Source organism: Eleutherodactylus coqui, chromosome 1, assembly GCF_035609145.1.
Source record: "Eleutherodactylus coqui strain aEleCoq1 chromosome 1, aEleCoq1.hap1, whole genome shotgun sequence".
Lineage (NCBI taxonomy): Eukaryota > Metazoa > Chordata > Amphibia > Anura > Eleutherodactylidae > Eleutherodactylus > Eleutherodactylus coqui.
The window spans coordinates 341,632,551-341,653,959 of record NC_089837.1 but is presented as its reverse complement, the minus strand read 5'-3'; the positions used below and the strand labels follow the sequence as shown (position 1 = coordinate 341,653,959).

The 21,409-nt window shown below is 44.2% G+C and overlaps 1 protein-coding gene across 1 annotated transcript in view; it reads left to right on the top strand.

Moving 5' to 3' along the window:
- Positions 1–21,409, top strand: part of LOC136591767 (multidrug and toxin extrusion protein 1-like) — a 51,986-nt gene that overhangs the window by 18,122 nt on the left and 12,455 nt on the right. Inside the window, exons 7-14 of the mRNA XM_066588553.1 lie at positions 142–239; positions 4,399–4,496; positions 5,238–5,351; positions 6,685–6,752; positions 8,413–8,521; positions 13,529–13,604; positions 14,001–14,070; positions 19,437–19,569. Of these exons, the coding sequence (XP_066444650.1) occupies positions 142–239; positions 4,399–4,496; positions 5,238–5,351; positions 6,685–6,752; positions 8,413–8,521; positions 13,529–13,604; positions 14,001–14,070; positions 19,437–19,569 (766 nt within the window). The remainder of the gene's footprint in view (positions 1–141; positions 240–4,398; positions 4,497–5,237; positions 5,352–6,684; positions 6,753–8,412; positions 8,522–13,528; positions 13,605–14,000; positions 14,071–19,436; positions 19,570–21,409) is intronic.

The following is a 21,409-nucleotide window of genomic DNA, read 5'->3' as shown; positions in this document are numbered from 1 at the left end:
ACTATTTTGTGAAGAAACTGAATCTCCTTCTGCCTCCACCATTCTTCAAGCTGCTTACTTGTCGTCTTAGCCCTTGTATGTGGCATATTATGTGGTACACAAAAGTAATAAGGACATATTACTAATGTTATAGTTTTCTAGGGAATTGTTAAAACACAGATCATTACCAGCATTATAGCGAATGCCATAAATGCACTGGTGAATTATATCTTTCTTTTTGTACTGGAACTTGGAGTCATGTAAGTACTGCTCCTTTAAATTATGATTTGCCATGTAATTTATGATGGGTCAGCTTGGTCTTCTGCTTACAGACATATATTGAATATATTGACTTAATCTGTGGTTAATGTACTTCTTTGCTGGGTAATGGAAGCTGGTCAATTCTTCGGCCACAAGACCTATGGCCAGAAAACCACCAGGGAGACCACTTGAGTTTTCCACATCCTTCCTACTCTATGACTTAGCTCTTCTTGTTCTTGTTGCCATGCTCTTATGATAAAATTAGAGGCTAGAGTTTGTGTTACGGCACTCTGCCCCCCGAGCGCCAGTTGGGGTGCCCTGATCTCCCGCACCCCCACTGTCCCTGCCTACTTGCCTCGGCCCTGGCTAACCCCAGGCGGACAACTGGACGGCGGTCCCTGCCCTGGCTAGGGACCTGGCGACTGACAAGCAGGAAACTACCTAATGGGGGGAACAGAGTGCCGACAAAGGAGGCAGCAGAATCAGACCAACAAAACTTACAAGGCTGGAGATGGAGCTCACAGGCAAACTGGCAGGGTGCTGGATAGCAACTAGTGCTGACTGGGCCAGACTAGATTAGAGGCAAACAGAACCAACACAAACAGACAGAGTAATAGGGGACCAGAGGGAGCTGACCGACAACTAGGGACTGACTGAGGGGATCCACAGACAGACTGGCTAGGTGCATGCAGAACCAATAACTGGCAATGAGCTCAGTTCACTGCCAGTCTTTTAACCACAAGGTTCCGCCCAGGGGCGGAGAGTGGGAGGAGGCAACCCCACCCACTGCTGTATAAGAAGCACAGAGGAGTGCGGGCGGCACCCTATGGGCGGGCACACCCACGCCGCCGCCCACTGGCCAACCCAAGCTGCTGGGATGACCTCGACACAGGGCTCCAGGCTGCTGGAGCCGACGCCGGAGCGACGCGCGCCGACCGCGGGACCCCATGCCGCACTGTATGGTAACATTACCCTCCCTCTGACGGGGGACCTCCGGGCCCCCGGAAACTCGACCAGGCTTATACAGGCAAAGACTGTGAAAACGCTGTACCAACCCGAGAATGTGACCCTCCTGAGCGGACACCATGGACTGATCCTCAGGTCCATGACTTCGGTAGTCTGTGGCTGCCCCATTTCCTTCAGGGCCAACCGTTGACATATCGTCATGTTTCAGGTCGTCTTCCGAGTCAATGTCCAACCATTCGCCACTGTCTTTTGACCCATCCTCGCTACCAATGACGCTGCCTTCAAAAGCTGAGGCATCTCTAACTTTAAAATCACTGTCATCTGAGCTATCATACTCCAAAAAACTCTTCCGGGCCCCCAAATATTGTACGGTTCCTGGACCCCGGCAAGAATCCAGGACCTCCTGGGCCTTGTGTTCAACTTCATCACAGACCAGGGTGGGCGGCGGGGGACCGGAGGTGGGCATCACCGAAGAGATAACAGGTTTCGACAAAGACTTATGGCACCCCGTGCGACCCCTCCTTTTGCGATTTCCAGAGGACCGGTACCCCTTCTGTTCGACTGAGCAGGGGGGAGGGGGAGCACGATGGCTATGGCAGGACGGCCCCCACTGGGTTAGCTCCCCAGTGGCCCAATCGAATTGGGGGTTGTGCAACGCCAGCCACGGCATCCCTAGTACCATGTCTACCGACATTTTCTCCATCACCAGGAATGATAGACCTTCCGAATGGCGACCCCCCACCATGAGTTGTAACACTGGGGTCCTCCATCGAACCAAGCCCGAAGCAAGAGGAGTAGCATCAATGCTAGCAAAACGAATTGGCGTCTTCAGCGCCACAAATTCAGCCCTCAGGGGCTCAACGAGACGCATGCTTATCAGGTTAGCAGCTGCTCCGGAATCAATAAACGCCTGCCGTAGGCGGGAGAAGTTCCGGAATCTAACCTGACAGGGTATCAGAAGTCTAGGACATACCTGAGGTCCTAGGCGACCCTCCCTGCAGTCGCCTAGGACTGGAAGTCTTTCTGCCGATTCAGACTGTGGACGCTGAGGCCTCCAGGGGCAAGTTCTCACCCGATGTCCAGCTTTCCCACAGTAGAGACAGAGATTATGTAATAACCGAATCCGGCGTCGCTCCTTGGGGTCCAGCGGGTCCAGTTCCATAGGTTCGGGAACAGAGACTGGTACGGACGGGGAGGGAACAGGACAAATGACCTCCCTGACTCTATGGGTCGGTCTATCTTGCTTCCCAGCCCTGAGCCTCCTATCTGCCTTCACTGCTAACTCCATAGCCTCCTTTAAGGACCCGGGAACGGGATGGGAGATCAACAGTTCTTTGACCGCGTCTGAGAGACCTTGCATAAAAACGTCTTTCAGGGCACTATCGTTCCATGCAGTATCACCCGCATAGCGTCTGAAATTGGAGCAATAATCCTCCACACAAAGCGACCCCTGATGCAGCGCCAGCAACCGCGCAACCGCCAACCCCACTCGGTCCGGTTCATCGAAGATACCCCCGAGTTCCTGAAAAAAGGAGTCCACCGACTGCAGGGAGGGGGAACCCTCGGGAATGGAAAAGGCCCAAGTCTGGGCAGAGCCCCGCAGCAGGGACATTATAAGCCCGACCCTCTGGACCTCCGAGCCGGAAGAACGGGGACGCATCCGAAAAAACAGGCGACACGCCTGTTGGAAAACGAAAAACTTGTTCCTCTCCCCAGAGAACACCTCGGGAAGAGGGCACTTGGGTTCGGGACAGGTAGAGGCGTTCTGCTCCTGCGACAACGCCCACTGCTCCTGGGCCACCATGCGAGCCGACAAATTCCGGATCACCGTCACCAGGTCTTGCAGCTGGTTTGCAAGGGCGCTGATCGCCGCCATGAAAAGAAAAACAGTATTTTAAGGGCCAGTTATTATGTTACGGCACTCTGCCCCCCGAGCGCCAGTTGGGGTGCCCTGATCTCCCGCACCCCCACTGTCCCTGCCTACTTGCCTCGGCCCTGGCTAACCCCAGGCGGACAACTGGACGGCGGTCCCTGCCCTGGCTAGGGACCTGGCGACTGACAAGCAGGAAACTACCTAATGGGGGGAACAGAGTGCCGACAAAGGAGGCAGCAGAATCAGACCAACAAAACTTACAAGGCTGGAGATGGAGCTCACAGGCAAACTGGCAGGGTGCTGGATAGCAACTAGTGCTGACTGGGCCAGACTAGATTAGAGGCAAACAGAACCAACACAAACAGACAGAGTGATAGGGGACCAGAGGGAGCTGACCGACAACTAGGGACTGACTGAGGGGATCCACAGACAGACTGGCTAGGTGCATGCAGAACCAATAACTGGCAATGAGCTCAGTTCACTGCCAGTCTTTTAACCACAAGGTTCCGCCCAGGGGCGGAGAGTGGGAGGAGGCAACTCTACCCACTGCTGTATAAGAAGCACAGAGGAGTGCGGGCGGCACCCTACGGGCGGGCACGCCCACACCGCCGCCCACTGGCCAAGCCAAGCTGCTGGGATGACCTCGACACAGGGCTCCAGGCTGCTGGAGCCGACGCCGGAGCGACGCGCGCCGACCGCGGGACCCCATGCCGCACTGTATGGTAACAGTTTGGGTCTTAAAGCTCAATTAAAGTATAAACCAATGCCATTGTTCGGTTATTTTTTTACATTTATTGTTAGATATAAAGGCTAAATGTACAAATTGCAGTAATGGAGTTTTGGCTGATCTGGTGGGAATACATTTTGCTGTTATTTTCCACACACAATGCCTTACTGAAGAATCCCAGATTGCCTGAAGAAAGGTGGAGGTTTAGCCACTACCGAAAAATGTTTGTAGCATCAAACTTATATATATATTCATCAGATTCAGAACATGTTACAACAAAATGTGTTACATTAACATAAGGGATACAAATTAAAAAATACAGATGTATGAGCAGTAGGTGTGCCCACTTGTGAAGTTCTCATATCTGCCGTATGGATTATGCATGATAGCAAAGGAATATAGGTAGGCTATGTGGCAAGGGTGCAGGTATGGTAGCAACAAAACACTTGCCCAGGACATTAGGATACAGGACTAGGGCAATAAATACTAAATCTTAGTCATGTGTGAAGGAAAGACTAGCTATCATACTCCCTATGATGTATTTGTTGATTAAATCAATATATTAAAATATATATATTACATATTTTTACAGAGGATCAGCATTGGCTAACACTATTGCACAGTTTTCTCAAGCTATGATCTTATTCCTATACATTCGTGTCAAAAGACTACATGTAAATACCTGGAGAGGTACGGTGGATTTTTAAAGCTTACTGACTGATCCATTAACATATTGAATACATCTGAAATTAACTACTAGTGAAATTATGTGTTCTATGTTTATTATCTAAGTAATCATAATGTAATAATATATTTTAAATTTTTTTTTTATAAGGCTAATAAACTTCCTTGCATGCTGCAGTGTTAATGCCAACGTTGGAAACTATAAGTTGATGGGAGGAATAGAGGGGACTGTTTAATGTTTAGACAAACAAGTGGAAGCTGCAGTTTAAAGAGACTGTCATCATTAAAATCTCTTAAGCAGTCATCTCTTCTTCTGAAGTGGCGGGGGAGTTGATCACGATTCCCCTGTGGCAGTCCAATCAAAAGTTCAAGTTGGCACTTAGTGCAATAGCTTATTTTTATGGCATAGACTTACTCTTATTTAGTGACCGCAATGGTCCAAAAACTGCACCAACATGTTTTACTCCAAATCAATGTGGTTTTCAAATTATTGTTAATATCCTCATGTCTTTTTTCAGGTAGACAGAAGTTTCACTTGCAAAAACGGCATGAACCTTAATTATCTCAACTGCATAATAGCTGCTATTGTTTACAGTTGATTGTGAGAATCTAGCTGCATCATATTACTAGTACTGCATGCAGCCTTTGGATGTCATGCTGTAATACAATGAACTATAAAGTTACTGAAACTTATTAGTTGCTAGAAGTATTTGAGATATCAACTAAATAATGGTATTATATTTGAAGGTTGGTCTAAAGACTGTTTACGAGATTGGAACTCATTTGTTGTACTGGCTGTGCCAAGTATGCTCATGGTTTGCATAGAATGGTGGACCTATGAAATTGGCAGCCTCCTTGTAGGTGAGTAGAAGGGGGGAAAAAACTACAACATGTTGCAACAACATATATACTTAAAGGGGTTGTCTCACGCCGAAACGGGTTTTGTTTTTTTTTCAATAGGTCCCCCGTTCGGCGCGAGACAAACACAAGGGATGGGTTAAAAAAAAAAGTTTAGTACTTACCCGAATCCCCGCTCTGCGGCAACTTCTTACTTACCTTACCAAGATGGCCGCCGGGATCTTCACCCACGATGCACTGCGGGTCTTCTCCCATGGTGCACCGTGGGCTCTGTGCGGTCCATTGCCGATTCCAGCCTCCTGATTGGCTGGAATCGGCACACGTGACGGGGCGGAGCTACGAGGACCAGCTCTCCGGCACGAGCGGCCCCATTCACCACGGAGAAGACCGCACAGCGCGAGCGCGTCTAAAATCGCCAGAAGACGGCGAATTTAGACGGATCCATGGCGACGGGGACGCTAGCAACGGAGCAGGTAAGTGAATAACTTCTGTATGGCTCATAATTAATGCACAATGTACATTACAAAGTGCATTAATATGGCCATACAGAAATGTATAACCCCACTTGATTTCATGAGACAACCCCTTTAAGTAAATAATATGTAAACAATGAGGCTTCATGGATTTTATTCACTTTCATTTGAATACAGAGGCTCCCCAGAATGCAATATTAACATTTTAACATTATAACTTGAAACAATAACTTCATAGAAAACTAGTAATTGGTTCCAAAGCCATCAAAATGGCACCTCAACATAAGAATAAATGTTGGTTTAAAAATAATAAGCAGGTAACTAATACAGACGAAGCACACTTATACATATAAGACGCAGAAATAGTTGTGGGAAGCTGTGTAGAGGACAGGAGCTTCTTCAGGATCCTGATTCAATACATGCATGTACCAGGAAAATAATATGGAGCCACTTTCACCGGGTGTCCAAAGGATTAGCCCATCCAGGTATAGGTAAAAGCAGTAAAGGACATTTAGTATTACATTGTACCATAGAGAGACGCTACTAGTATTAGCACTAATATTAGCACTTCAGTATTACAGGGGTTTTATCAATGAAATGTTCATGCTGATTGGTTGGCTCTTCCAGCCAGTAATATGGACTACAGATCAGCAGTGTTTTTGACACTATATATTCAATTGGTTTCAAGTTATAATTTTCTAGGATAGAACCTACTATATTAATGCATTTCAGGTTTACACAATCTTCAATAGTATTCAATGTAAACATTTATAATTAGCAGGATACACCAAACATTGCAGAATATTGTGTCTATTTTAGATATTTTTTCTTTCCGCTCAGTTTCTCTATTGTTTTCTTTCCAGGTCTAATAAGTGTGGTGGAGCTGGGCGCTCAATCTGTCATATACCAAGTGGTGACCATAGCATACATGGTATTAATTCATCAAATTAAAATGAATTAGCAACTATCACCTAATAATGATTTGTAGCTAAATCAGATGCTTAACCCTCTAACAGCCATATTATAATTGGAAAGACTCTCCCCAAAATATCACTTTTTTTATTGTAGACTTTAAATTTATGTCTCAAATAAATATGTGCCTTAAAGTAGGCTTATCTTAGGCTAGTCCATCAATATCCAATCAGTTGGGTCCAAATCAAATAATTGGGACAAACCTCCAATACCTAGCCTAGCCAAAGTATTTTGTGTCGGTGTTCAGAGGCCCCACCCACCAATTTGAGGCTAATGACCTATCCAAAAAAAAAGTTAATTTTAACTCTTTTGTGACATAACTAATTAAGCCTTAAAGGGGTTGTCAAAGTTATTTATCTCAAGGGCATCTCAATGGGTCCCCCGTGGTGTAAAATAACAAAGCAGCTAATACACACCTCACCCCTCTCATTCTTTTGAAAATGGGGAGAAAAAAAATGAAAATGAAAAAAGTCAATTGGAAGTGGTTAACAAATGCAGAAGAAATCTGAACTAAATCAGTAAGCCACCACATTGATTTAGGCTAGTTTCACAAGAGCGTTTCATCGTGGATATTTTGCCGCGCTAAAACGCCGGCTGAAAATCACGACCACCTGAAGCATTAGATTTCAATGTATTCATTCAGATGGGCAATTTTCCGGTGTGTAAAATTGGACGGTCGGAAAAGATAGCGCATATGGTGCGCATTCTGGCTGTCTGCTTGTCCTATCTTTTACAGGAATACGCCAGCTGTTCCCATAGACACCTTTGGGAGCCTATGAGAGCTGTCAGAAAAGGGAAGGGGGAGGAAGTTTAGCAGCGGCTTGCATTGCTAAAGTCCCTCCCTCTCCACTTGCCAGCAGCTCCAATAGGCTGGGGCGGAGAAGGGAAGGGAGTTTAGCGCACTAGCTCTGCTAACCTCCCGTCCCCTCCCTTTGCCGGCAGCCAGCAATGGGCGGAGCGGGTGAGGGAAGGGGGCAGTTTAACAGAGCTGGACTCTCTCCCCCTGGGCGAAGATATTCCGGGCTGCAGCATATATACGCCGCAGACCGGCCATCTGAATGGGCGAGAAAACGGGAGATGCAGCTGTAACTTGGTCACGGCTGCCACATTCGTTCATGCAATTTTCAGGCGTGATGCGGGTGGCCAAAATTTTGCAGCACCAGTGTGAAAGAGCCCTCATTCTGACTTTCTACAAGAGACACAAGTACTTCTCAGGTATGTCAGCCTTTAGTAGTTTTTCTTATTTTTTTATCAAACAATAGAAAGAGATTTGATTGCGTAAATCATAGTAATATAACATCTGGGCTTTCTTCCATACCTTTTTCAGCTTGATCTACCCAATTGGACATATCAGTCTCCAAGGTCCTTGATTTCTTTTTAATATATGATACCTCAGAACAAAAGCTCATGTAAAAAGGCTTTGCCATCATTCCATATAATCAATGGAGATGCTGAATTCAAATTCATCTAAAAAAAGATAGATTACTCAGAAATTATTCTATCATCCTTCTCCATCATAATCAGCCAGAGGAGACTAAATTGAATCTATTAAAAGCTTACCACCCATGATCATGTGTACAGTTTTGGGAAAATAATTCATTGTTAAAACCTTTTTACAGATCCCATATGGTATAGGTATGGCAACCAGTGTGCGAGTAGGCAATGCTCTTGGTGCTGGTGATATTGAACAAGCGAAGACGTCCGTGAAGCTGGCTTTCCTCATCACAGGTATCTTTCTAATGAAATAAATGGGGTGCGTAGAAAAATGGGACATGTATCATACCCAAAGGCTGGCATGGGCAGATACGTATCTCATCAACGTGGACATGTCATGTTCCTAGATTTATCAATGTAAAGGGTTGGGTCATCACATGCTAAAAAATCTCCTCACTTATTCTGCTATTCAGATATAGACAGTGCTAAAAGTGTGTTTAATGTATTAAAGATAGACATCTTCACGTTAACTGATTGAGCTAACTTGACAAACTTAAGTCCAAGATAGACATCTTCTCATTCAACAAAATTAGGTTAATCCTAACCAGCCACAATCCAAAAGCTGATTCTAAAGATCCAGGCTTTTTAAATGATTTTAATGTATTAAAAAATGTATTAAAAATGATTTTAATGTATTAAAAAATGTATTAAAATTTTTTCTTCAAAAGTACTGTTCATAAAATGTCCTTCTACTCGTTAGCTTCTAACTCTTATGTAGGACACTAGACACTCTAATATATACATTTAAATTTATCAATTAGTACAGTATATAGCATACAAAAATCTTCCAAATTCATTACTGATGCTATCAGTGTAAAACTCAATTCATGAGATCTTGGTCAGTTTAGGGACACCATCAGTTTTTTATGAATTAAAGTGACCCTCTGGTCCTGGGATAAAACAATATTACCTGTTGTTGGTCTTCTGTGTCTACGTTCCTCCAACAATTTTGTTGCGGCTCCTGTCTTCAGTCGTCCAAGATGGCCAACAAAATATTCAGATTACCTAATCCCTACAGCGTTAAGGTGCGTTTAGCCAGAACAATTATTGCGCCAAAAATGCCTAGATGGTTCGAATTTGAATGATGATCGTTCAGTGTAAACACAGCCAACGATCGAATGATGAATGACAATTCGTTTGCCTATCATTCATTGCAAGCATGAAAATCATCGTTAAATCATTCGCTAATCATTCAGTTTAAATACTGATCGTACAGTCGTTCTTATTCACTGCTACAGTGAATGTGAACGACTGAATGATTTAGCGAGCAAACAATATATCTGCCTGTATAAAATGGCCTGCTAATCGGTGATCTTTTTAAGGCCCATTTACACAAGCAGATAATTGCTCAAAGATCACTCAAACCGCAGTTTGAGTGACAGCTTTGAGCGATTATTTTGCATAAAAAATAATTGGTATTCAAGTAGCTTCTCAGCTACTTAAATGCCAATTATGTATGTTAATGAAGCCTTTCCAGAATGCAGCTAATAGCCCAAGGCTATTAGCTGTGCTCAGATGCTTTGTTCTCCACAGGGGAAGCAATGCTATAAGCACTCCCCTGTGGAGAACGACTGACAAAACTGATTGCTTAAATCAAGCTCACTTGATTTTAACGATTAGTGAAAAGAGCCCGAAATGCCGGTGCGCCGCTCCCATTTACTCGCACCGATTATCGCTAAAACGATCGCCGAGGAGCAAAGTTTTAGTGATAATCATGCAGTGTAAATGGGCTTTTAGCGATAATTGGTGTGTGTAAATGTGCGCCCATCATGCGCTTTTCGGGCACTGCTAGCTGATCGTTAAATTCAGTCCAACCTAAAAATCTTCAGTCAGCCTTATCAGCAGTTCTCCACGGGGAGTGCTGATAGCATTGTTTTCCCCTGGAGAACAAAAGATCTGAATGCAGATAATACCTCTCAGGCTATTAACTGCATTCAGCAAAGGCTTCATTTGCACACTTAATTGCTATGGAGTAGCCACTTAATAGTTTATGCAAAATGATCGCTCAAAGCTGTCACTCCAACTGTCATTTGAGTGATCTTTGAGTGATCATTGGCCCGTGTAAACCAGCCTTTTGACTACCAATGTACAATAGCAGAGAACAACAAGAGCAGGTAATATAACCCCCCACGTACATCAAACCCTCCCTATTCCCCCTACACACACTCCCTGGTCCCAAGACAGATTTATTTTTTCTGGGACTGGGGGGGTCTTTTTAAGTTTCACGTTAACTGATTGAGCTAACTTGACAAACTTAAGTCCAAGATAGACATCTTCTCATTCAACAAAATTAGGTTAATCCTAACCAGCCACAATCCTAAAGCTGATTCTAAAGATCCAGGCTTTTTAAATGATTTTAAGACAATGATTCACAGGATATATTCGAAAAAGTAGCTAGTGGTACTGTAATAATACTGCTTGTGTACAAGAACATGAGCCTAAACTGGTAGGAGAATCTTCATTCTCAGAGTTGCACTTAATGGCTACATATTAACCCCTTAGTGACCAGCCCATTGCCTTTTTACGTCCTGCCCAAGTGGGCTTTATTCTCTGAGGACGTAAAAACATGTGTCCTGCAGAGAATAAAGCCACGTGGGCTCTGGACGTGACAGCTCCATGCTGTCGTTGCCCGCAGGTAGCCGACAGCATGGAGCTGTCATCCCGGGTTGCGGGCAGTCCCCTCCGGCAATGTGATCGGCGCTATCCAACGGATAGCGCAAATCGCATAAAGGTTGAAAAAAGTTTTTTTAAAAAGTTAAAGAATTAGCTGCCCTCATGGATCGGATCCACGGGGGCAGCTGAGATTACTCACCCCGTCCGCCGCACTGCTCCCCGCTGTCCTGGTCCTCCGGGCCCCGAAGCCGGCCTTCTGCGCATGTGCGCCAGGCGGCATTACGTCAGCCGCATGCGCAGAAGGCCCAAAGCCGCGGTAAATTTAAAATCTCCTGGCTCCCGGCTCCTGTAGCCGGGAGGGCAGGAGATGTCAGCGGGGACCACGGTGAGCGGTCCCCGGTACCGTGATCGCCGTTATCCAATGGATAACGGCGATCGCGGAAGAGTAAAAAAAGAAAAGTTTCACCTCCGGAAAATGCCGGACACATTTGCAGGAGTCGGGGAGCCCAGGAAATTTTAAATCTCCTTGCTCCTAGCGACCATTGGTCGCTGAGTGCTTGGAGCAGTGATCGGTGGCCTCGCTGAGCGGTCCCCGGTCACGTGATAAAGTAGCGATATAACATTAGGCCGGTCACACATGACCGGAGAGGAATTAAGGGTTCTGCATGCGCTTGATCAGCGGTAATCCACGGATCAATCACATGCATTGGATTACACAATTCCCCCCAATTAGGGGGTCGGAATTACGTAATCCACTCGCAGAAACACAGCATGCTATATTTTATCGTGGATATCCGCGACCTAGAGCCCATTGTGCTCTATGACCGCGGATATACTCGCAGCCCATATGCAAATATATTGTGGACAGGTACCCGGGTCATCGCTGAGCGACGGCGCGGGAAATATAAACAAAAAACGGTGTACTGCGCATGACCGCCTGTGTGAGTAGGCAGTTATGCGCAGTACATTATGCAGCCATACGCAGCGCCACGGCCGGGCTCACAGCTGGGATCCGCTGTGAGATATTGCAGTTGGAAATGTGAAAAAATGACGATTTTTTTCACATTTTTCCCAATTTTGGCGCTTTTAATAAATAAACACAAATTCTATCGGTCTATTTTTTCCGCCTAAATGAAGTACAACATGTGGTGAAAAAACAATGTCAGAATCGCTTGGATATGCAAAACCTTTCTGGTGTTTTTCCATGTTAAAGTGACACATGTCAGATTTGCAAAATTTGGCCTGGTCATTAAGGCGCAAACAGGCTTGGTCACTAAGGGGTTAAAGCAGTGTGGAGTCTTTGAACAAAATGCAAATGGAAGAAACACAAACAAGAAGCATATAAAAAGCCCATACATGTGGATCAAGAGTGTCAAGCTTATTTTTACCAATGATCACATCAGCCTTATGGTTGTCTTCAAAAGGCCAATTGTAATTGCAGTACTGTATAACAATGGTGCCACAGTAGTAGTACCTCCATAGTAGCCCCAGTAATAATACTGAACCCGCATAGTGACTCCAGTAATAATAGTGACTCCAATAGTAATAGGGTCCCCCATAGTGTCCCAAAGCAGTAAGTGACTCCAATAGTGTCCCCAGTAGTTATAGTGCTCTAATAGTGGCTTCAATAAAAATAGTGATACCCACAGTGATCTTAGTAATAGTGACCCCAGTAGTAATAGTGACACTCATAGTTGCCCCACGCTAGTAATAGTGACCCCAATAGTGGTCCCAGTAGTAAGTGTCCACTATATTGGTGGCCCCTATAGTAATAGTGTCCCCCCATGGTGGGTCCAGTACTAATAGTGTCCCCTATATTGGCCACAGTAGTAATAAGTCCCAGTAGTATTAGTGACCCACTCTATTGGCCTCTTGTCAGGCAGCATCCCTACAGGCATTCCACTCACCCAGTCTGCAGCTCCAGTCTGGCAGCAGCAGTGCAGAATCTGAGACTCTCCCTCTCCCTTCGGCGTCTGCCCTGTTCACAGGACAGGCGCGCACAGAGTCCTAGGGGGAGACATCAGCGGTTATAGACTCTGCACTACCGCCGCTGGACCGGAGCTGCAGGCAGGGTGAGTGGAATGTCTGTTAGTTTGCTGCATGGCCAGCAGGCCACATAAAATGAGGTGGCAGGCTGGATGCGGCCCGTGGGCATTGTATTTGCATTGTGATGTACATAATTACAACACAAAATTGGGAAAGATACCCCAGTGCCCCATTAACACTGGAGAAAACGCAGGAGCTTTTCTGTTCTGTATAGTTGGACAGAGCACTAAGTTCACAGGACTTTAAATGCCATATGAATTTGCCATTTCCTGAGGGCTGCACATCATTCGCAGGAGATCTGTATCTGCCTTCCTTGCCTGCAGTTGGGCATTACTTCCATAGAATTATGGGCATGAACTGGAAGCTGAAAGGAGTATTCCACTGAATATTTTTATTACATTATATTAAGAAAACAGATTTTCTTGAAGACAAATCTCAGAAATCTGCAAAGCAAAATCAATCTGATAAATAATCCATGTATTGTGTCACCAAGCTGCGTTGATTTATGCATGTTGCAAACCTTCCCTTCATGCTACATCACACTTGTGTTACTATCTTCATTATTATATTTGTTCTTCACAGCCATTTTCATCATTATAGACATAATCCTGCTTGCTGCCTTGAAGAATGTCTTTTCATATGTATTCACTAGTGATGGGTAAGTGTGAGGGGTCATTGTTGACCAAGCATTTCTCTCGTTTTATGCTTGATTTAATGTCACAAAAAATAAATATTTTAGAAAACCATTTTTCTCACTCACATCTACTACTCAATTCGGGTTGGAAAAGTGCTAAAAAGAGAAATGGTGTAGGGCAATATGTTCAGTACTTCTTGAATGAGGGGGCATACTGTAAACTGTGTTCTGCCCCACCATGGACCTTTAATATAGTGCAAATAAAAACAGTGGTGTTACGCCCACAAGATTCTCTATGGCAGATCCCAAGAATGGGGACATGGACTGTCTGGGAATGTCTGTGTGATATGGGAACAGCCAAATGAGCAGTGAATAATGTCTGATGTCCTTTAATAGAAAACATCTTTTATTTTTCCCTAGAGAAATAGCTGCTCTTGTATCGGACGTTATACCTGTATATCTAGTATTCCACCTATTTGAATGCATTGCTGTAAGTAAAATATAGAAGTGTTCTTAATTTTAACCTGTGTGTTTTGAAGAAAGTCTGACATACTGTGCTATAATTCCACATATCTTATATTGTATTATTCTCTTGTTAGTGATAAGCATTCCTATTCCTCCCATATGGAGATCAAAATTACTTTCTGATATTCAGACGGGGTGATAGATTTACTTTATCATTAACCATTTTAATGCATTTATATTACTAAATTATGTTTACTACCATGGTTCCCTGAAAATAAGACCCTATCTTATATTAATTTTTACCCCCAAAGAGGCACAGGGTCTTATTTTTGGGGGATATCTTATACTTATCTAGCAGGTGCCATCTGGGTTCCTCCTGCTGGTCTCTGCAGTTCCAACAGGCTTCCTTGCAGTTTTCAGTGCTGACAAAAGATAGCTTGCTGGTAAAGAGGTTTGTAAACCCCGCCTCCAGCAAGCGATTGCTCTGATTGGGTTATCAAGCGCTGTGTCTCAGCCAATAACTGTGGTGCTTGATGAACCAATCACAGCCATGCAATGTGTTCAATTGGTTTAATGAGTCGGTTATTATTAAAATAGCTGACAATGGTATGGTTATTTGGAATAGGTTTCTATACTATTAATTATATTTAACAAAAAGCAACCCTGTTTACAAATGTGTGGTTTGTATAGTAAAATCTTTAACAAAATCATCTTGATTGGTGGGGCGGTAAAATTGCCCTGTTTTTCGTCGGATCCGGTAAGCCCAACCACATTTTTGGCAGGAATTGTGTGAAAATCTAATTTCCCATAATGCCTGCTACAGAGGTCACCTTGTAGCCAATTCGCAGACAGGGCACCTTGATGTTGTCACTAAATGTGTCCATCTTGCATATGGGCAGCAGTTTCATTGGATGTCTGTATCACATGACCTTTCCATATGTAACATAGACACAGTGTAACAAGCGGGCATTTTACAGCTGAGCACAGGACAAAGAAGCTACAACATGTTTATATACTTATATAAGATATTGTCTGTTGTTAATAGGGACAGATATTCTACAGAGGATATATCACTGTTGGTGTGAAAGCATGTATACCAGCAGAGAAGTTAAACGGAGTGGCATTGGACTGACCAGAGAAAGCAATTGCATCACGTTTATATGCCTTTATGAAACATGGTCTGTACATTGGGAAGGGGTATATTTCTACTGCTGCCATCATCATATATAGCAGCAAAGCAGACAGACAAACCAAGTTTTGCCATGGGGAATATTGCAGTTCTCTGTTCATGACCTCAGACATGGTTCAAAAATCGCAATTCCGCCACTATTAATAATTTGCAGCCCTTATATAGCTACCTGTGGTTTTCTACAAACTACAAAGTTAGCTGAAAAGATACATAAAACTACACCAAAAAATAAACAAATGAAAAACTAATTAAAAAATAGATTAAAAGAGTAGGGGACGTGGTGGTAGTGATGGTGGTGGAGGTGAAAGAGGATGGGCCAAGGTGGCACTTCAAGTGGCTTCCGCTGAAGCAACAGCTCTACGTTCTGCAGGAGGTGAAGCAAGCCTATTGCCATTCCTTAGAAGTGGTTCTGCCCCTGTGTTACATCTGCAGCACACAGAACAGGTCGTAGAGTGGATGACACAGCATGCCTCAAGTACCACCAACTCCTTTTCCTCCAAGTCACAGGCACACAGCAGTCAGTCTGTACCAGTCGGCCATGAACATTCACCCTCTACATCACCCCATGCCAAATTCCCAGCACACTTTGAAACAGTCCTCATGGATCAGTCTGAGGACCTGTTTGATCATTCAGTGTCATGAATGTCAATGGAGCAGTCCAAACAACCACAAGAGAAGACAAATACATTGCATGCACTGATGCCCAGCCATTTCTTTCTTCCAGCGAGGAAAATGAGGGTGGGTCAATGCATGTGGTCAGCCTTCCACAGGCAATGTGTACTCAAGAGGATGTCAAAAATAAGGTGCCAGCTCCTGATGCTCACTGTAACACAAAGTCCATGCAGGAGAAGAAGGATGACAAAGAGGGGGTGGAAAGGATGATGTACTTGATCTAACATGGAGAGACAGGGAGAGTCATCATTGTAGCTCACAGGGGAGAGGAGGAAGAGGCAGATGTTGCAGGACAGGGAGTAAAATGCTTCAAAAAAACAAAAGAGCAGTACCGCCACCATCAGCTACTTTTATTAACAGCAGAACCAACATCAGGCCTACAGCTAGGTCTGGTCACAGGACTTGTACAGCCTGGGCATTCTTTGAAACCGCAGTTGATGACAGATGAGTGGTCATCTCTAAGATTTGTGGTAAGTGTTTAAAATGTGGCAATAATGTAAACAACCTCAACAACGCGTATAAACAAGTCACATAAACTCCCACCATCCACTGCCTTAGAGAGCCCACCTGGTCCAGAGGGCAAAGAGCCTCTTCCTTCATCTCCCTCCTGGTTTATGCAGTAGCCTCTGAGCACAGAGAGGCAGTGGAACATTTCCCTCAGGCGTCATCTCCTCAATTCAAACTGGCCTGCAGGGTTCACAGCCAGGAGTCGGAAATGGAGAGCAGGTGTTGAGCCACCAACATTGACATATACCTCTTATTCCAACATGTCCCAGGTCAGCAGCCAGCCCTTCATCCCCAAGCTATGGGAACGTAAGAAAATCCACCAACCATCCATGAGCGCAGACTCTGAACACAAGCACTGCACTACTGTTTGCAATGGAAATGTTGCCCTCTAGACACAGATGCCTTCTGCAACATGATGCTCCATACTAACTCACAATACCAGATACCTAGCCGCCATTCCTTTGCTCCAAAAAACTGTCCCTGCCCTGCACCACTGTGTGTGTCATAACAGATCTCTGGCAATGCAGAGCACAGTGTTATACCAGCAAGCATGGCCAGCAGCATTACACATCCACAAGAGCACACTGGGTCAATATCATGCAGGTTGGGCATGAAGCCGAAACTCGTAGTCTGCGTTTCTGAGCATTCATCTGTCTCTGTGCCCTCCTCAGCCCCCTCCTCCTTCTCTTCTGCCCCTTCCTCTATTTCTTCCTCCACCTCTTTATACCACAACAACCTTTACATCAGCACAGATATTCGTATGTGACAAAACCTAGCCTCCATGCAGCACTGCATGTGGTAAATGCCAACATGTTGTCCTAAAACTCATATGTCTAGAGGAGTGCAGCCACATGGCCAAAGAGCAGTTAACAGCTTTACAGGCCAAGGCTGACACATGGCTGACCCCGCACAATGTGCAGCCAGGCACTGTCGCATAACATACCTTGTCTGGCCCATGTGTTGAACCTGATGGTGTAGCATTTCCTACTGCTGGAAAAGGCCAGGAAACAGTGTTTGCACTTTCAGCATTCATACCCATTCATGTCCCTTCTCTCATCTGGCAGAGGTGCAGGGACAGTTTTGGCTACTATCCATTCGCCTCATACGTAACATGCCTACGTGGTGGGATTCCATATTGCATATGTTGCAGAAGCTAAGATAGCAGCAGAGAGCAAACACAGAGTACCAAATCATGTATGCGGTTAGCATGTGCTGTATGAAGATCGGTTCCTTGATGCCTGGGAAGTGGCTACAGATCAAAGATGTTTATGCCATTTTATCCTGCTTTGAGGGAGTGCCAAAAATGGTTAGTTGTAATGACTCACTGATCAATATGACCATCCTTGTTGTCTGCCTGTTAGAAAAGATGCTACAGGTCCTCAAGGACAACAATGAGTTGGTGTCACAAGAGAAGGAGGAAGGGATCCTAATCTCCCAACTGTCTGGCCAATTTGCGTTTACTCAGCACCATAGAGAGGATGGCTTTGGGCAAGAAAGGGGCTATCTTCCCAAAGATGTTATTCCACCCACAGGAGAAGTATAGAGAAGGAAGAGCAGGAGGAGGAAGAAGAGGAGGGGGATAATATAGGTCCAGAGACAGAGGAGGGGGCTACATAAGTTTCCTTCCATCCATCACTAACCCAAGCTATTCTACATGGATGGCGGGACCAGCCAGAGGATACTCTTAGGTTTGTCCCAAGGAATATGGACCATCACCCTTAGGCTCTTGGAGGCATATAAGTGTTTTTACCGTTGCATAGCTAACATCAAAATATCAGATCATTACTGGGTGGCCATCCTCCATGATCCCCGCTACAAGGCCATTCCAGTAGTGGAGAAGCACCTCAAAATGCAGCAGTGTCAGGACAGACTGTTAAGCAGCTTGAGCTGAGCATTTCCTCATGGTTGTGGTGATGCATCCACAATGAATTGCAGCTCTGCAGCTCATAGTGGACCAGCAGCAATTCGCTGCAGCAGAGCCACCACCAGTGGCAGGGGAAGTTTAACAGAGGTGTGGCTTAGGTTTTTCAGCTAGTCGTAGCCTGTAGCAAAAGCACAGGGTAGGACTTACAGTTAAAGGCATGCATGATGGTCCAAAAATGTCAGGTCCTGCGTTGATGTACTCAAACATGGTGTTGGCCCCTTTAAATTCCAGGTGTCTATGCTGGATGAGTGGCACAACGTCCTTTATAGGTTTTTGCCTGCCCCGCTGCCAGTTTGCTATCAGAAAATGGGGTTCAACTTGTGTCTAAGCTAGAGCACAGCTGGAAGTGTGATAACAGACATGCATCTACCTATCCACAATGTGGATCGATTGACGTTTATAATAATGGAGCTGGCATGGTTTTCACCTGACCTGTGCCTTCTTTTGTTTTCAGTGACACCCCTGTGCTCAGGGTTACCCCCCTCACTCCACTGTTGACCATTTTTATCACTTTTTGGGAGAAGTACAGTGTTCCCCAAATGCAATTTGGGGAGCATTGGCTGCATTGGGTTCCTTTTCCACCACAGATTTGAACACAGTGAATCAACTGCAAAATCTACGTGTTGCATATACATTTTGAGGCAAATTTCGCAGCAGACTTGCAGTAGATTTTACACTTTGCAAATAATTAAAATATATATTGGTTACATTTTTCCACAGAATAGAGGATAAGTCTCTGATCAGTGGAGGTCCGACTATTGGCACCCCCACAAATCATGGAAATACCAACTGTTCACAAAGGAATGAAGCAGTGGTCCTACGTGCGCACTACAGCTCCATTCATTTCAATGAGACTTCACTAAGTGTCCTGCTATCTCTGACTATCCCATAGATATGAATGATCTGTAGTTTGTAAGCGTGACCTCTGCTTTATTTATTTGGGGACCTTCAGGTCTCCCATTCTCGTGATTAGTGGCGGTTGGATCTGAACTGATCAGACACCCTTCATAGGGCATAAGTTTGTTCTGTGGGACAAGCCAAGGATGATAAAATGTGTATGACTTGTTAAATTGATCATTAATAGATTCTCTCTCTGTAGTGTGTTTCTAGTGGAGTATTAAGAGGGATAGGACGACAGAAGATTGGTGCTATTATCTTCGCCATTGGCTATTACATGCTTGGACTACCAGTTGCTGTGGCTTTTATGTTTGCAGCCAAACAAGGCATTAAAGGTATATCTATTAATCTATTTATTTCAATGAAATGTAGAGTGTTGTGCATAAAATAAGAATTGCATGATATTGATAAATAATCAAATCTATGACAGATCTCTAGCTGACAGAATCCATATTTGTAGAAAATTCTTGTTGCCATTAGACGGTCCAGAAAATGTGTTGTGTGCACGGCTAGATTAAGATTTACCTGTAGGCTGCTATGCGCTTGCGATTTTCTTGCAAAAATTTGTCTCTAAGTAGTCCTGGACATTCGTGAGCTGACTGTAGTCTGCCTATTAGGCCTCCCTCACACAGGTGCTTTTTTCCACAATTACCGCGGCCTTTTCAGCGCTGCGGTAATGGCAGTATAACACTCCCATTGTTTTCAATGGAGCCTCTCAGATAGAAACTTGATTGCAGAGCTTTCCAGCGCCGGGTTTTTTAAGCAGAGTCTGTTCTATTTTTTGGCATTTAACGCACCTCATCAATGATAAGGAGTACTAAAAGCTGGGGTCAATTGCAGCGATGAATGGCTGTGATTGGTTCATCGAGCGCTGCAGTGATTGGCTGAGACTCTGCACTCGAGAACCATACAGAGCCAGTGCTTCCTGGAGGCGGTTTTGAAACAAACAATAAAAAGTCCCACCTTGTCTTCATGTGCTGCACACCTCAGTTCCGCTAGCAAGTATACTCACAAGCTGATTGCCATCCAGCTACTTCTGGCTCTGACAGACACAAATCAATCCAATTGCAGGAGTACAGCTTTTTGTGGAAAAACTTGCTTTTTATTTTCTTGTGGTGCTTGAATGATACAGAGAACGCGTTTCGGTTATGAAACCTTGTTCACCTCTGACTAACAAATACATTATGTAAACCTTATAAAGGTTTAGTGAAAATAAGTGAATTAAAAACACATGTGCAATTAACCCATGGCAATCTGTTACTTCAATTACCAGAGCTAGTTCCTCCTGCAGGAACCTGCCCTGATCATTTTATATATGCATGACACATTATATGGTACATAAGAATAGCATATTCATATACTGAGCGCTCCGCTGAAAAGAGTAAAGTATGAAATCAATACATCATTGTTATAGAAACAAAAGGAAAATAACCTTTCTGACAGCAACATCAAATCAAGACACAAATTACTAGTATGGAATGTTACTACCAGCGATATATAGTAATCAATAACGCTACACCATACACTTCCAGCATAATAGCATCATGCTGGGATAAATATGTGTTACTTGATAAATAATAATTATTATACTTAATAAATGTATAGAAGGTCCGTTTTATAATTCATTCCTTTGGGGAATCTTGTATTTAAATTTAATATCCAGAACGCTTCTCTTTTAAACACTTTATCCGGGTTGATTGTTCCTTTCTTTTTATTTACGACCTTTTCAATTCCAAAGAATGAGAAAGTATTTAAACTACCTTTATGCTTATCACAAAAGTGTTTAACCGCACCTGAACTGTTCACATTATCCTTTTTGATGTCACGGATGTGTTCATTGATTCGGGTCTTCAGCTTTCGTGTAGTGCAACCTATATAATTCAAATTACACTCTCTGCATTGAATCATATATACTACATTAATAGTGTTGCAGTTAATATAATTGCATATTTTATACTCTTTATTGTTTTCGCTGTCAGAAAAAGTTTTTCTCCTATCAGTTAAATGGCATACGGTACATCTAGAATTGCCGCAGCGGAAAAAACCTTGAAATTTCATCCATTGCGGTTTTCCCTGACTGGAGGAAAAAGTGCTAGGTGCTATCAGATCTCCCAAATTTTTGCTTCTTTTTGCAACACACTTGATTCCCTCATTCAATATCTCATCAACAATATC